This window comes from Phodopus roborovskii, unplaced genomic scaffold (genome assembly GCF_943737965.1).
Source record: "Phodopus roborovskii unplaced genomic scaffold, PHOROB, whole genome shotgun sequence".
Taxonomy (NCBI): Eukaryota; Metazoa; Chordata; class Mammalia; order Rodentia; family Cricetidae; genus Phodopus; species Phodopus roborovskii.
Window position 1 is genome coordinate 22,823,469 of NW_026125391.1, and position 15,726 is coordinate 22,839,194.

Genomic DNA, 15,726 nt, shown 5'->3' on the forward strand with positions numbered 1-15,726 from the left:
GGTGAAAAGCCAGGGCTCAGATTCCAAAGGATCAAAGATGATAATTGTCAAATACCTCCCATCGTTTTTTCTCCCAGCAATTCAGTCCCACAGCATCTGGCTTCCACTCTTCCTCCCTCCATTCCCCACCCCCATCTATATTTTTCTGCTTCTTCCTCCCTGTCCTCCTTTCTTTTGCCTTCTTTTTCAGAGTCATCCACTAGGAGACAGCCCCAAGCCAGGTGCTGTGAGCTGGGTCCCCCCCTTCCTATCAACTCTGTTCCTTAGGGTGCTATTAGTACTCTAACACTGTACAGGGCTCAGTTCTTACCTGGGTCCCTCCAGGCACTGCTCTTGACCAAGCACCACTGGTCTGTGGGTCCTTGTGTGACTAAGCCCTGAGCTCAGGACACCCTGAGAGTGAAGACTTCCCTAAAACCCCAGCTGTTGGCAGCTATGTGTGTTTTCTGTAAAAGTGAATGGTGACAACTTCAGTCTTTTCTGGCTTGTTTTCAATCTCAGGAGTCTTATTAGCAGGCCAGGCCCTGGCTAGACTGCTTCCTTGCTCCCTCAGGACTTCGGATTGAAGCAGACATTTAACTCTTTGGGTGTCCTGGACTTCTGAGCCACCTGTAAACTCTAGGACAGAAGTCAGTGCTGGGCTGGGAGGACCCAGGAGGAATCCAGCATCACCCTCCACAGGCTCATCACCCGGTGATGAAAGAATTTGTGTTCATCACTCTTGGGAGATGACTGAGGATGTGGGCCAAGAGTCCTAAGTCCTGACTCTTAGTGCCTAGGGGCCTTTTTACTGTGTTTTCAGACAGAAGTACTCACCTCTTTGCAAAAGAGGGCCACTCTGCAGAACAAGCCATGGGCCACCCTGCAGAACAAGCCATGGGCCACCCTGCAGGACAAGCGCTATGGGCCACCCTGCAGAACAAGCCATGGGCCACCCTGCAGGACAAGTGCCATGAGCCACCCTGCAGGACAATCCATGGGCACCCTGTAGAACAAGCCATGGGCCACCCTGCAGGACAAGCGCTATGGGCCATGTCAGTAGTGAGGGTGACTTCAGGGGTGGGACCCAAGTTGGAAAGAGTAAGGTGTACACTGACAGCATGGAAAGTGGATAGAGAACAGTGTCTCCAGGCTGTCTGTTCTCCAGAGGTTTGCGTGGGGCCACATTTGGTGCCCACTTCTTTCTTTTTCTTTCTTTCTCTCTTTCTTTCTTTCTCTCTTTCTTTCTTCCTTTCTTTTTTCCTTGACACAGGGTTTCTCTGTGTAGTCCTGGCTGCCCTGGAACTCTCCCAAGTGCTGAGATTAACCATTTCTAAGAGCCCGCTAGGACCTCAGAGCCCTGCTGTGTTTTCACTGTTGCAGGCCTGGTCTCACAGCTTCCTCCAGGCCCGGCCACATGACCAAAGCATCCATGCCATGTCCCCCTGCTTCTGTCCAGGAAGCTCAGGTCGGAGCGAAATCTACCTTCTTCCCCCACTTTCTGACAGACCGACAGACCTAACTCTTGATGAAGCATCTGTGCAATGAAAGGGGGGGCTGGTGGGGAGGGTGCCTATCCCCTAGCTCCACTCCTTGGAGAGTCTCCACAGCATCCATGCCACTTTAAGCACAGCCGCTCTGCCTTGCAGCCAACAGCTTGCCTCACACCTCAGGAGGAAGGGCTAATGAGAAGACACAGGAAGGCTGTGCCTGCTTCGGGTTCTCAGGGTTTGTTCCAAGAACACACCTTCTCCCAAAGAACACACCTTTTTCTGGGTAGGGTGTGAGTGCTAATAGAGTGCATACCTGCTAACCAAATGCCTCGGGAAGCACCTCTAAAGCAAAGACCATGGGGTAGGGCACATACAGCTGTCAACTGCACAAGATAGGCAGAGAGAGCCTGCCAGGACAGTCACCATGTGAGCCGCCAAAGGAGTTAGAGGGTGGGACCCTTCTCCAGTAAGATAAGAGCACGTGGAAATACTTAGATTAATAGAAATGGGTTAATAACTAAGACAAAGCTAGCCAATAAGAAGCCTAAGCCACCAGCCAACCCTCATTCAATTCCACTGTCACAAGTTACTAAAGCTGAAATAAGGGAGGAAAAACAAATTTCATATTTGCATAAGCTTAGAGCCTGGGACTCACAAGTCAATGGTGCAATTCATGTCTCACCCTAAGGCAAAGTCATCTTAGCTTCATCCCAGACTAGAAAATGCCCCAGCAACTGTCATAAACACGGATGAACTAGAATTTGATTTCTGAGCGTCACATGGGCTTTATTCCAAAGTTAGCGACATATCGTAGTTACTCAAAGCTAGGAACCAACACCAAAGCTTCCAAAGAGGAAGATACATCCCCCACCCCTGGTTCCCCTTGTTCCAGTGACTTAAGACTTTTTTTTTTTTTTTTTTTTTTTGACTCCGCAGTTCAACTCGAGCTTCCCTTTCCAGAACCTTATGTAAAGAACTTCCTGTTGGCATTACCCCCAAACAAAGTCCTTCGTATCTCTGGCATCTTTTCCAGGGCCGCGAGATTCAGTCGACTTTCCAGGGTATTGGAAACCTTTATTCTCTGATCACTGCTGTAGACCTCCACCCCTCCGGCGGCATTCGAAGACAAGTAGGCATCTTGGTCAACCTGGACATCCGAATGCTTCCGGCAGAGAATCATGTACTGAGGAATGGCTCTTTGCACGGCAGCTTCCACCAGGTGGAGGTCCTGTGACCTGCAGCGGACGATCATTACAGGCTCTAGCAGCCGGAGCAAGGCTTGGAGCACGAGTTTATCCAGCAGCTCCTGATAAATATCTGGGTCTGACACAATTCTACTGAGTCTTAACTTCGCATCCTTGAGCAGTTCCAAGATGAGATTGTCTCGGGCTCTCAGGACTGTGAGCCGTGCCTGGTTTCTCATGGTGGACAGCTTGATTTTTTTCTGCTGCTCTATCTGTTTCTCCTTCTTCTCATAATAATCCATGATCTTCAGTCGCTGGGTCTGCACGAGGCGGCCTTTCTCGATGTTGAACTCTTCCTCCGCCTTGGCATCGATCTCCTCTGCCTTTTCATTGGCTTCCTGCTCGATGAAAGCCATCATGTGTTTGATCTGTTTCTGCACATCGAGGTCCGTCAGGGCCATGGCTGCTCTCAGGAAGGGGGTAGGGGGACAATCTGTGGACCCTCTGTGTCTTCGATTTTGATGGTTTCCAGAGGGCTGCTAATGTTCCTCTTCCTCCCTGTGGAGTACACAAAGGGGAAATCCGCATCTAAAGGGAAAGATCCTCAAGACCACCTCTACAGACCTCAGTTCACAGATAAGTAAACCAAGTCCAGAGATAGAAAGTGATTTGTAAGAAGCCATGTGTTCCCTAGTAACAGAGGCTTCAGCCTCCATTCCATTCCATTCCATTCCATTCCATTCCATTCCTCCTCTGCTCATTGTCAATAGCTGGAGGTTGGGGCCAAAAAATACAGAATTCTCTAGGTGGTGATGATCTACAGACTTGGATAGGAAGTCAATGGAGTAGAAATACCAAATCAATTCATAAAGAACGCCTCGGCATGGGATTGGAGCGATGGCTCAGCCGTTAAGACCCAAGTTTGATTCCCAGCACTCACACGATAGCTCACAGCTACTTGGAACTCTAGTCCTAGAGGATCTGACACCTTTCTATTGGCTCTTCCGACATATTGGTATACAGACATATGTACAAACAGAACACCCATACACAAATTTTTTTAAGAAGGTTAAAAAACCAAATAAACACATTCTGGGGTAAGAGGACTGAGCAGAACCTGAGAACCTTGTATGACAGGATTCAATCCATGAAGACTTCTTGGAGGCAGAAGGCTTCACAATGCCAGCACATGGGAATCAGAGGCCGGCATAGCTCTGTGACCCTGAGGCTAACTTGGTCTATAGTAAGTTCCAAGCCAGCCAGAGCTACAGAGCAAGTTCCTATCTAAGATAACTTTCATCCAAAAAAATTATTGAATTCATCTCATGTGATTTTGAAAACTAAGGTTGTTTTTTGTTTGGCTTTTGTTTGTTTGTGTTTGTTGTTTGTTTGCTTTTTTTCTTTTTCCTTTTTTTTTTTTTTTTTTTTTTTTTTTTGGTCAATGGCACAAAATAGTCCCTGTTCCTACAGGAGATGTGTTAATTAAATCAGTTTTTAAAAGACGCCCCGAGTGACCCTGCTAGTCATCAGCTTTTGGAGTCACTATGGATGAAAGGCTAGGGAGTTTGAGATGTAGGACACCCCGGGCATGTATGTGGAGGAACAAACATACCAGGCCAGTCCTTACCAGTTCCTTGCCAGGAGCCGCCTTTGGTCTGGCGCCTGAAGTCTGATACAGAATGTGGAACTTGGAACACGCACTGGAACCTGGCACTGTCGTATCCTTCTGTGCAGATGACCCAGGCCATCTGACCAAGCAGCTCAAATTCACAGCTAGGCTGCCAAGAACAATCCAAGAGTGGGTTCCTTGACATGGGGCTGTAGCTGGCGCTTACCTTGCACACTCAGAATCTCAATTAAGTTGGTACAGAGTGGGCCCCATTTTGGGGTGGGCTCCCCTTAATAGACATGTGTATAGACCTATTACTAATGGAAAATACGGCAGCCATGCTGGTGGGCATGGCTTCTTTTCTTTTAAAGATTTAGTTAGTTAGTTAGTTAGTTAGTTAGTTAGTTAGTTATTGCGTATACAGTGTTTTATCTGCATGTATGCCTGCATGCCAGAAGAGGGCACCATATCTCATTACAGATGGTTGTGAGCCACCACGTGGTTGCTGGGGATGGAACTCAGGAACCATGGCTCCAGCCCTGACCTCTTTTCTTGAAGGCAAGTTGACTGCAGAACCAAGTCTGAAGGTGGCTTAAATGAGGAAGCAGTCCAACCAGAATTCACCAGATGGTCTTTAAGACAGTCACTCCTATCATGGATGGAAGTGCCTCTCTGTGCCCGGACAGTGCCAGCTGCTACAGTGCAGGCTCTGCAGTGGGGTTGCTTGAATGCCCAGCTCTGCACTGGCCATGCATGTGATTTTCTGAAGCAGCTCTTGTCCCTCTCCCAACCCAGTTTCATCATGGATATAATGGGAATTCAACAGCATGCACATCGTGGAGTCATTGCTTAAATGAAAGAAGAGAAGATTGGTCACAGTGGTAGGCAGAGTCGGTCTTCCTGGATGGTAATTGTCATCTGCACACTGCCGCCATGGCCTCTTCTTAGATTTGTGGGTCACTTGTCACAATCCCTCTTTGGGCATAAAGGAGGTAAATCTGATTTGGCTTTCCATCATTAACCTCTTTTTTAAACTTAGCAGCCCTGGCTGGAGTTCAGGAACTCCTCGAACATTTCACAGCACCCTCGTTTGTAGTCCAGACACAGACACATCCTCCCTTGGTGATGGCGGGTAAAGTTCTGAATTCCAAGGTCCCAGGCTGGGAGTGGGAGTGATCACATGATAGCCATGTCACATGTCTGCAGGAACTGGGGTATCCATGTCATGTGTCTGGCAGATGTGACTTCCTGCCTGTCTGGGATAGAGATTGTGAGCTCATATGAGCCCATGGTTTAAGCAAAACAACAAACTAAATTAAGAAAATCTCATGTCTGCTTTGGCACTAAGGCCCTGAGTCTTCTATTCTACGTCTCTGACAGAGGCATTTGTCCTGCTGACATTTGGGGCTGTGTCAGTGAGTCGGGGCCTCTGAATCAGACACAACCTCCCAGTGTCTACCCCATATTCAGTAGCAGGGTATCTTTGCTGCTTCAAACCCCAAGCACACGAGCCCAGTTATCCCAGCACACTGCCCCCTTAAGTAAAATGTCCAGCTTGGCTAAGTTCCATCCTTCCTTTCAAACCCAGGTTGAGTCACACTGCTTTTTGGGCCTCTAGGCTCATTATCAAGATGACAATTCAGACCTGGGCCCAGAACCCTCCACATGCCAGCAGTCACAGGTGCAGGCAGACACTCCTTCAGTGTGATTGACTGGACCAAGGACTTGGAGTCAGAAAAGAATGTCCATTCCCTTTTCTTCTGTTTTCTTTCATTTTTGTTTTTTGAATTGAAAAAAAAAATTAGGAAAGTCACAGAATGCACGTGTGCAGCTAATGAATCATAACTGAGGAGCCCTGGCTTCCAAGCAAATATTTGGTTAACTACCTACTACCCAGGCCAAGAAAGGAAGTATCAAGGGCCTGTGAGATATCTTGGTGGGTAAAGGTGTGCTTGCCGCCAGGCCTTACAACCTAAGTTCCATCCTTGGGACTTGCATGAGAGAAAGAGAACAGACTCCCACAGGGTGTCCTCTGACCTCCAAACACGTGTCATGGCATGTTTACACTAATACGCAACACTTGCCCACAAGTTAATTTTTTCAAAAAGAAATGTCGATCATATCTCAGACCCCCTACTGTGACTGTGGATGGGACACTTCACAACTGGTGATTTTCTGTCTGTGGGTGTGGCAAAGGTGCTAGGAGGAAGCATGAGCTTGGGATGCTCCATTTCTTCATGCCCTTGCCTATGTGAAGCCTTGTACATCCTAGGAAAGTGAGGGGTCCTGTACCCAAGAGGAAGCCACAAGTCTGTCGGCCAGGAACCTTGCCCACACCCTGAAGCAATCATGTCGGTAAGCATGTCTGAAGTCAGATGTGTGTGGTATGGTCTCACTACCCCGTCAAAAAGGAAGCAGCATCAGACTCAGGCCTCTAGACACTTAGGGATTGCCAAGTGACGGGAAGAAGGGGTTTTCCAGGGCTCAAAGCATGGGGCAATGCGTAGGGCCCAGGAAGTAGGTGAAGAAATGCAGGAAGTTCTTTTGGGGAGTTCAGAATTAACTGTGTGAGAGGAGGCATTGACTTCTCTGTCTTTTAACAAATATTGGCTGAGTAGTGTGTGAGGCATTGTGCAGGTACCACCAACAGACTGAGGATAAGGCTGATGCCAGCCCGGGCTCCCAAGCCCTTGGTATGATGGGAGACATGGTTTGTAAGCAGCAAGTCACAAAGCAGAGAGCTAGGCAATGTCAATAAAGCTACATGAATGAAGGGATCTAGCCCTGCCGTCCTTACCAAGTTCATCATTGCCTGTTATAGTGTCTTGCCCTGCAGACAGTTCAATCTTACAAGTGTGTGGCTTCAAATGTCTGAGGGTTGACAATTAAATACAAATGGGGGAGCAAGGGGATGAGGATAAATGGGAGGGTATGCAGAAATTTAGAGGCACTCAGACCAAACGAGGTTTCAGGGAGATCCAGTCCAGCTCCTTAATGTGGAGCAAGTCATCTGGAAGAGACAGGACGTTGGTTGAATTCACAATTGGGAACGTATCCAAATTGACAGGGACAAGTGAATTCACAACTGGGGAATGTATCCAAACTGACAGAAACGAGTGAAGACTTGGAGATCAAATTCTTAAGCAGGGTCTTGAGCTGCCCTGAAAGGCCTCTGGCTAAGATGTGTGGAAAGGTACCTGCCACTCAAGGTGGAAAGGATAAAAGGGAAAAGAAAAGGCACAGATATAAGGTGGCTGTGGGTTTCAGTTGAGTGACAGATCCTGGGGCTTCCCAATATGGTTATAACTTGACCACACACTGGTCTAGGGAGACTCACCAGGTGGTGGCAGAGGCAGAAGAAACCTGACTATAAAGCAGAGAGGGACTGTGCACAGGTGAGGCTGGGGATGAGAGAGGGTACCAGCAATGAAAGAGGAGGAGGGGCATAGAAACTATGAGGTCTCTTGGATGTATCGCTCACAGGGCGGAACAGCTGGGCGGGCAGGCGGAGGGGGGTTGTGGATACAGCTGTGAGACAGTGGGAACTATGCACTCCGCTCTCGGGCGGGTGCAAGCAGGGGGAGGACAAGTAAACACAAAGCTCTCATTTGCTCCAGAAGTCAAAGTCCACTCCTAGAGAGAAAACCTAGTGAGGACCACAGCCAGTCTTAAAGACTCCATCCCAGTGGCTAAGCTATTTTTGGTCCTGGCTGCAGAACATGAAATGCCTGCAGGGGCAAGGCAGAAAGGGGAAGAATGAGCCAGAGAAGGCAAGGGAAAAAAATTTCTTCCAAAATCATTTACATTAAGAAGCCACAACTTTGCCTCTCCTAAAACATCTGCTGGTCCAGTGTTTCAAAGCAGTACTTCAGAGAAGTTGGGCTCTCCCCAAGAGCTGTTTTGCTTCAAATTAGTGTAGCTTGGTTTCCAGGGACAGTGTCCTTCACAAGAAAAGCCCTCCAGTTCTGTCTCACCTCCAGGTGACACGACCCAAGCCACGACAATGAGTGACCTCTCCTAGTATTTCACAGTACCACGCCCCAGCTTTTCCCATGACCCCTTCAGTGCTGCAACTTCCATGCCAACAATACCGCCCTGCACAGGATACATTTGCACATTATCAAGTTAATTTGCTTGAGATGCAGCCTTGGCCCTCTGGACCACAGCTTCTGTGTCCTGACCCTGAGGAAACCCAGGTTTCACCTCAGTGATGCCAGTCTCCTCTTAATCACAGATGAGTTTTTCAGCCCCAGGTGTTAGGGATATTTCCTTAACTGAGATCACCTCTTCCTGGATATCTCGTTTGTGTCAAACTGACAAAAATTAACCAACATAGGGTCAGACGATCTGACTTCGACACAAAGAAGTCACATCTGTAATAGAGAGAGGCTGTTACTCTCACAATGGAACTGAAAAGGCCAAGGATGTGAAGGCTGAACAAGCTTTAGAAAGTTCTGGATGAGTTTGTTATTTCAAAGGGTAATGTCCCTGGCCTCACCTCCAAGGTCCCTCCCCTTTGACCTTTCATAGACCAGACTCCTCTAACCACCTATGGGGGAAGTGGACCTAAGTCAGAGGTTCCAGGAAGCCCCCAGAGGACAAGCCTAAGGGTGAAGGTGAATGAGTAGCCCTGGAATATATCTCCTTAGAGAGAGTTACCTGTACAGGATTCCAGGCTGCAAGCTGAGAAGTAATACAAATGTTCAATCCAGAGACACATGGCAGCCATGTCTGCTATTAGTTCTCAGTCTTAAGTGACATGTTCCGTTCAAGCACGGCTCTGATACCAAATTCACTCTCATCACCATAGTCCTGGCCTCAACTCTACTGGGGATACAGCTCAACCCCTGGTACAGGGAAAGCTCTGGTTTGCAAGGAAGAGAATGTAAATGTCTATCCAACACTGCCCTTCACCATGTCCAGGGTCTCTTTGGGGACTTCTTCAGGAAGAGAGCTATTTTCCTTTTCCTTACTCATCTTAGCGCTTCCTGTGGAGGCAGGGGGATGCCACAATGTCATCATGGCTGCTCAAAGAGCCCACACATGAATGGTAAGGTGGTGAAGACATAGGCCCCCTACAAACTGCCAAACAACCTTGGGTATTTTCAGCCCTTTGTCAGCATGAGGGAAGCCCAGCTGTGGTGACGGGAGGTGGATCAGTGGCCTGCTCTAGAGGAACTCCCATACAGCCACCATTGCTGGGTCACGGGGCTCCATGTGTCCCATGTAAAGTATAAGGTAGTCACATGGATTTATCTGGAGGCCTCGGAGACTATTCTTCTCAAAGAGGTGACTATAAGGCTGTTGTGATTCTAATGTGTACTCAAATAAAAGATTAGAGCAACCAGAGTGGCCCTGCCTCCTAGAACTGCATCCCAAAATCCCTGCTTAGGCAGGCATTAGCCCTCCAGATACTGAGTAAAGAGATAAGAGAAAGCCAGGGAAAGGCTTGGAATAACTTTCTAGGGGGATGTCAAGTCAGAGAGTGTTTACCTAGCAAGGCTAAATTATTTCAGTGCCTTTGAACCTGTTTAGCTAAGTTAGCTCTGGATCTGGGAAACAAGGCGTCTTAGTTAGGGTTTCCATTGTTATGAAGAGACACCATGACCATGGCAACTCTCATAAAGGAAAACAGTTAATTGAGGTGGCAGCTTACAGTTCAGAGGTTCAGTCCATTATCATTGTGATAGCTAGCATGGTGGTATGCAGACAGACCTGGTGCTGGAGGAGCAGCTGGGAGTCCTACATTTTACAGGCAACAGGAAATCGGCTGAGACACTGGGTGGTATCCTGAGCATAGGAAACCTCAAAGCCCACCCCCATAGTGACACATTTCCTCCAACAATTCCATACCCACTCCAACAAAGCCACACCTCCTAATAGTGCCACTCCCTATGAGATTATGGGGGCCAATTACATTCAAACTATCACACAGTGGCTTTTTGCATTTGGTGCCATTTTCACATTCCTTACATCAGAAAGATTGGTCTAGTACCATTCATTGCTTGCTATGGTAGACATGAACATCACTACACTGCTTTCACAAAGTACGTTCAATGTAGCCATCTGCTTGTCCATTCCTTTCTCAGGAGGCTGGATTGCAAGTGACAGAAATGATGTCTGATTAAACAGAAAAGGCATGGAGAATCTTAAATAGCATGCAGGGTTGTAGAAGGGTGAGAGAAACTGTTGAAGATGGGTATGGTGTCCAGTAAACTCCTCGAGGGCTATTCTGGTAAGAAAACCACATCCAGCATCATTCCTGTCACCTAGCTTTCAACAACCCATGTGTACACCTGCCACTTTTGAACCAGGAACTCAATCATGCCACATCTACAACCACTGCCTGCCTGAGATGCCACTTCCCGTGTCAGAAACTGCCTTACTTACCCACCACTGAAGCTGAACCTCCAGAGAGTATGTGGCTTATATTTAACCCAGGTTTCACTAACTCATGGATTTGGCAAGGATTGAACATCTGCAATGTCTATCTTTACTTTAAGGTTAGCTCTTCTCTTACACTGAGATTCACAAACTAGACCAGTGGTCCTCAGCCTTCCGGATGCTGCCACCCTTTAATACAGTTCCTCATGTTGTGGTGACCTCCCAACCATAAAATTATTTCTCTGCTACTTCAACCCTGTAATGTTGCTACTGTTACAAATCGTAATGTAAATATCTGATGTGCAGGGTATCTGATAAATGACCCCAAAGGGATCACACCCCACAGGCTGAGAACTGTTGACCTAGAAGATGCTGCACATTCAAAATGTGGTCCTGATGTTGTTCACTGACCAAAACATCCACTATGAAAGAATAGCTGCAAATGAGTTTGACTGGTAGGTATCATTGCTGCCTCCTATATCTAAACAACTCACATATCTGTCACTCCTGAACCAGGAACTCGATTATACCACTCTTAGTACTGAAGCATGGGATAAATAGTGACTTAATTTCTCAAAGAGAAATCTGTGACCCAGCCTTCTCTGAAGCTATGGAAGGGGACAATTCCCAAATTATATGAGTATTCCATTGCATCAATCTCTCCTACAGCAATGGGTGATGATGCTACCAGTCACAATGACAGCTTTCCTAAACCTGGGTGTAGAGAGAGGAAGTCAGAGGGTGGCAAAACATTATGAATGGTACCTTCAGTTCAAATCCTCAGTGTCTGGGGTATAGTCCTGAATTTCTGGGAGGTACTGAACTGGAAAGGGGGATCTAGTTCCATCCACTTGGAACCAAGTGAGGCAATTTTATTACATTTGGGATATATATATATATATATATATATATTTCTAATCACTAAGGCCCAGTGACTTTTAAGAACTCACTACAGTGTTTAAGCCATTAGTAACCCCACTCAAAATACTGTGCAATGTGTTACCAAAGAAAGCAATGCAGATAGCAGGTGCCAATAGGAAGGAAAAGTGTAGGCATGGTATATGGCCAGGTGACACGAAGTCAGTAGAGTCTCAGTGGCAGGGGAGTCCTTAGCAGTTATGTGGCTCAATCTGAGCCTAGGGACAATGTGTAAGAGACAGCAGAACCATGAAGCATGCTGATCATTTCACTTCCTTACTGATAACTTCGCAGAAGGAATTGTAGAGAGCAAGGGGAAAACACACCAAGACTTGGAGTGAGCACGGGCTCCTATAGAGACACCAACAGACTGGAACTGGCACCAAATCGCGGATGTGAGATGGACCCATCTCACTGTCCTTGGCACCTGACCTGACTCACACTTCACTGCCATTTCCACTGCAGCATTGGGAGCCCTAGGGAACTCCTGTGAGCAACAACCTGGATGGAATGGATGTTGCTGGCCGCCTCTCCAGCTGCAGTTCTCCTTCATAACTGCTGCCCATCACATAGGAAGCCCATGCCTCAGGAGTAAGGGCTGCTAGAGCCAATCAAAATACCCCCTTCCCACAATGATGGTTTTTGTGGATGAAGCACAGCCGGGTGTTAACCAGAGCCACTCAACCTTTCACTAATACCATGACTGGCTTTAGGATGAACTGGATTTACCCAGTCTGAGGAAGTTCAAGGCTGTGTGTTTAATTAGGAAGTCTGAGCAGTAAATAGGCGATAAATCCTTGTCCATGCTGTTACCAAGCCCCGTGGATTTCTGTCATATAAACGTTCTTAGACTTCATTCTCCTCATGTTATGATGTTTCATTCAGCCTTTGGTTTTTGTTTTGGCTTTGCTTTTTGTTGTTTAAGGGTTATTTATTATGCATAAAGTTTTCTGTCTGCATGTGTGCCTGCAGACCAGAAAAGGGCACCAGATCTCATTACAGATGGTTGTGAGCCACCATGTGACTGCTGGGAATTGAACTCAGGACCTCTGGAAGACCAGCCAGTGTTCTTAACCTCTGAGCCTTCTCTCCAGCCCCATTTCATTCAGTCTTACATGAGGTCTCCCTTCCTCCCTCCCACTTAGTCAACTCCTGTTCATCAAATCCATGCTCTAGAGTGGTCTCAAATGGCAGACCTAAATTTTCCTTTTTTTTTTTTTTTTTTTTTTTTTCTTTTTTCTTTCTCTGCAATATTTGATACACTGTCATGGAACATATACCCAGTAGCTTGGGGTTGGAAGACATTTCAAACCTTAGCCCCGCTACTTGGCTATGTGACTGAGCAAGTTTCAAAATGTCTTTGCATATTCCTCATCTCAATCGGCTTATTATGAGAACACTGGAAGAGTCAGAATTCCTTGGATACTAGTGACTGACAACTAAGTTCAATTCACTAGGCAAAAAGGAGAGCTGTATTAACTCAGTTTGACCATCTGAAGAGCCAGTAGGGCCTTGGGACAATAGATTCATGAACTTAGATTACCCACTCGAGCTTCTTCCGTGTGCACATTTGTGCGAATGTGTATATGCACACCTTGAAAGCACATCTCTGTGGCTGATTCTGTCTGCCTCTGACTTCATAGTCTGTATAGCTCCTGAGTTGCCAACAGTTTTCAGACCCACACAAACCAGCTGTGCAGCGAGAGAGAGACCTGCTGTGAACCCCAAATTTGAAAATGTCAGGAAATTTGTGTCTTGTCTTGCCTTGGATTTGTTACCCATGTAGGGCTAGACCTTGGGGGTTCAGGAAGGATGTATAAGATGAGAGCATCCCATCAAACCACGTAACGACAGAGATGAAATTACAAAGAATATTTATCAGAAGCAAATAGTGCTGTCCTAGACAGACCAACTAATAGCTGCTGTCTACAAGTCTTATCCTGCAGTCATTTCAGAGATAAAACAAGATTATCTACAGCACTGACTGTCATCCAAGAACACAGTTCTACACAGGTACAGCACACAGCAGTGTTCTGCCAATCTCCCCATCGTTCGCTGTATCCTTGCTTTTAGGGCCACAGCTCACCAAACAGTGCCCTGGTCTCTTGCTATGTAGATAAAAATGAACCTCTCTGATTATATGAATCCCTATGGGAGTAAGTATTTTCTAATTTTTTTGCTCTTTTACTCTTTTGGCTTTTGAGGGCCCACCACCCAGCTAACAAATAAATCCCCCCAGACACGGAGGCTTATTCTTAGTTAATGAATGTCTGGCCTTAGCTTGGCTTGTTGCTAGCCAACTTTTTTTATTTTAAGTTATCCCATTTACCTTTTCCTTCTGGGCTTGTATCTTTTTTACTTCTTACTCCATGGATGGCTGGGTGGCTGGGTGGCTGGGTGGCTGGGTGGCTGGGTGGCTGTTCCCTGCTGTCCTCCTCTCCTTGCTCTCTTGCTGCTTCTCATTCCTAGTTTCTCCTCCTATTTATCCTCCCTGCCTGCCAGCCCCACCTATCCTGGCTCCTGCCCTGCTATTGGCTGTTCAGCTCTCTATTAGACCATCAGGTGTTTTAGACAGGCACAGTAAGTAACACAGCTTCACAGAGTTAAACAAATGCAGCATAAACAAAAGCCACACACCTTAAAATAATATTCTACCACAAATAAAGTTTGACAAACAAGCAGTGTCATCAGCTCCTATGCCCAGCTAAGCCTGCCCTCTGTCCACCTCAGATGGCCGCCACTCCCCAGAAACTGTGTGCTGCTCTTGCCTGGCCAGTGCAGGCAGGCTGTCTATTAGCCTCTGGAGCCCCAGGCCAATGGTACCACTTCCGCAAATCCTTTCTCAGCACAGCCACAGCTACACACTACTACAGCCTCCTCTGCTCCTCCAGAAGCCTGCTCTTTCTCCCCTACCACAGTACTGATTCCATTATATAGCAATTATCTGTTTGCCCATCAGTTCCTTTCCGCTCCCCCTCTAGTGATGGTGGCTTGCCAGCTCTAAGTCCCCTGGCCAGGAAGAAAGCCTGGCTTCTAGTCGACCTCAATTCATACTTGTTAAATGAAATACTGAATGAATCAATGAGGAGGAGGAGGAAGGAAGGAGTACAGGAAAAAAAGAGAAGGCTGCCTAGATAAGTTCACTGTTCCCACACAGACCTGTGTCTGTTTCAATGTTCACAGCTCAAACAAAAGGGGGGGGGGCAGGGGAGCAGAGGCCTATGGGATGCTTAGGAACAAAGTTGCTTCCTGTCCCCCAGTCCTTGACATTTTGAGAACTGGTTTTGGTTTTGTTCTGTTTTACCACTTGGACATTCTCTCTCTCTCTCTCTCTCTCTCTCTCTCTCTCTCTCTCTCTCTCTCTCTCTCTCTCTCTCTCTCTGTGCCCATGGGAACTCCAGGGTCTAATTATTCCAGTGCAAGGGGGCAGGGACAGCATTCCGGACAACTCCCCCCCCCACACCACTTTTCAATCCATATCCATACCAGGTGTGACTGTCCCCCCAGAGCTCTAATATTCTTGGCAGTCTGTTTGCCATTGCTGTGGGCCAAGGGAATGAGGTCACTGTCGCCAGTGACATCACCGCTGCATGATTCATCTCACATCAGTTCCCAGCTTGGAGTGTGCTCTGAGATTCCCAGAGCGTCCCACAGCCATCCAGAACCTGGGGTCCCGGTGCGATGAGCTCACATTTTTAGAGCAGAAAACTGAGGCCCGGAAAAAGGCAGCTTAGCTGCTAACTTGTGATGCTTGGACCAAATTCAGCTTTCTGCAGAGCTGGTTCCCACAGCAAAAGCTTCTACCACAGATCTTCCTGTCAGAATACTAGCCTCTGCAAAGACGGCCCAAGCTAATGGTCTTTCAAGCAGCAAACCTTTCTTTCCTTCCCTCCACTAGAAAGTGGCAAGATCTGACTTGAAGGTAGTTTGTTGCCTTTCTTAACCTCTGAGAAGTAACTTTCAGATTTCAGTGCAAAGAACCTCTCTACTCAAACGCAATGGGCAGGGTATATAGAGAGATACTCCCACACGTTCACAAGAAACTTTACATGATACTCGAAATCTTCCTGGTAGATTTGAAATCCAGTTTAGGATTTGCGAATTGGCCCACGGGGTGGGGGGTCGTGAAACTGAAATGACATCGCAGTGAGCATTTCCC

General features: G+C 47.1%; 1 protein-coding gene across 1 annotated transcript; it reads right to left on the minus strand.

Moving 5' to 3' along the window:
• Positions 1–2,423: 2,423 nt before the first annotated feature.
• On the minus strand, positions 2,424–4,335 carry Atp6v1e2 (ATPase H+ transporting V1 subunit E2). Its single transcript, XM_051175216.1, has 2 exons — positions 4,284–4,335; positions 2,424–3,214 (listed from the first exon to the last, which is right to left on the minus strand). The coding sequence occupies exon 2, from the start codon at positions 3,115–3,117 to the stop codon at positions 2,437–2,439; it is 681 nt and encodes a 226-aa protein (XP_051031173.1). The 5' UTR covers positions 3,118–3,214; positions 4,284–4,335; the 3' UTR covers positions 2,424–2,436.
• Between the last annotated feature and the right edge of the window lie 11,391 nt (positions 4,336–15,726).

Bases quoted from the DNA above. Each gene is read 5' to 3' on its own strand.
- Atp6v1e2 (XM_051175216.1), bottom strand. From the start codon at position 3,117: ATGGCCCTGACGGACCTCGATGTGCAGAAACAGATCAAACACATGATG.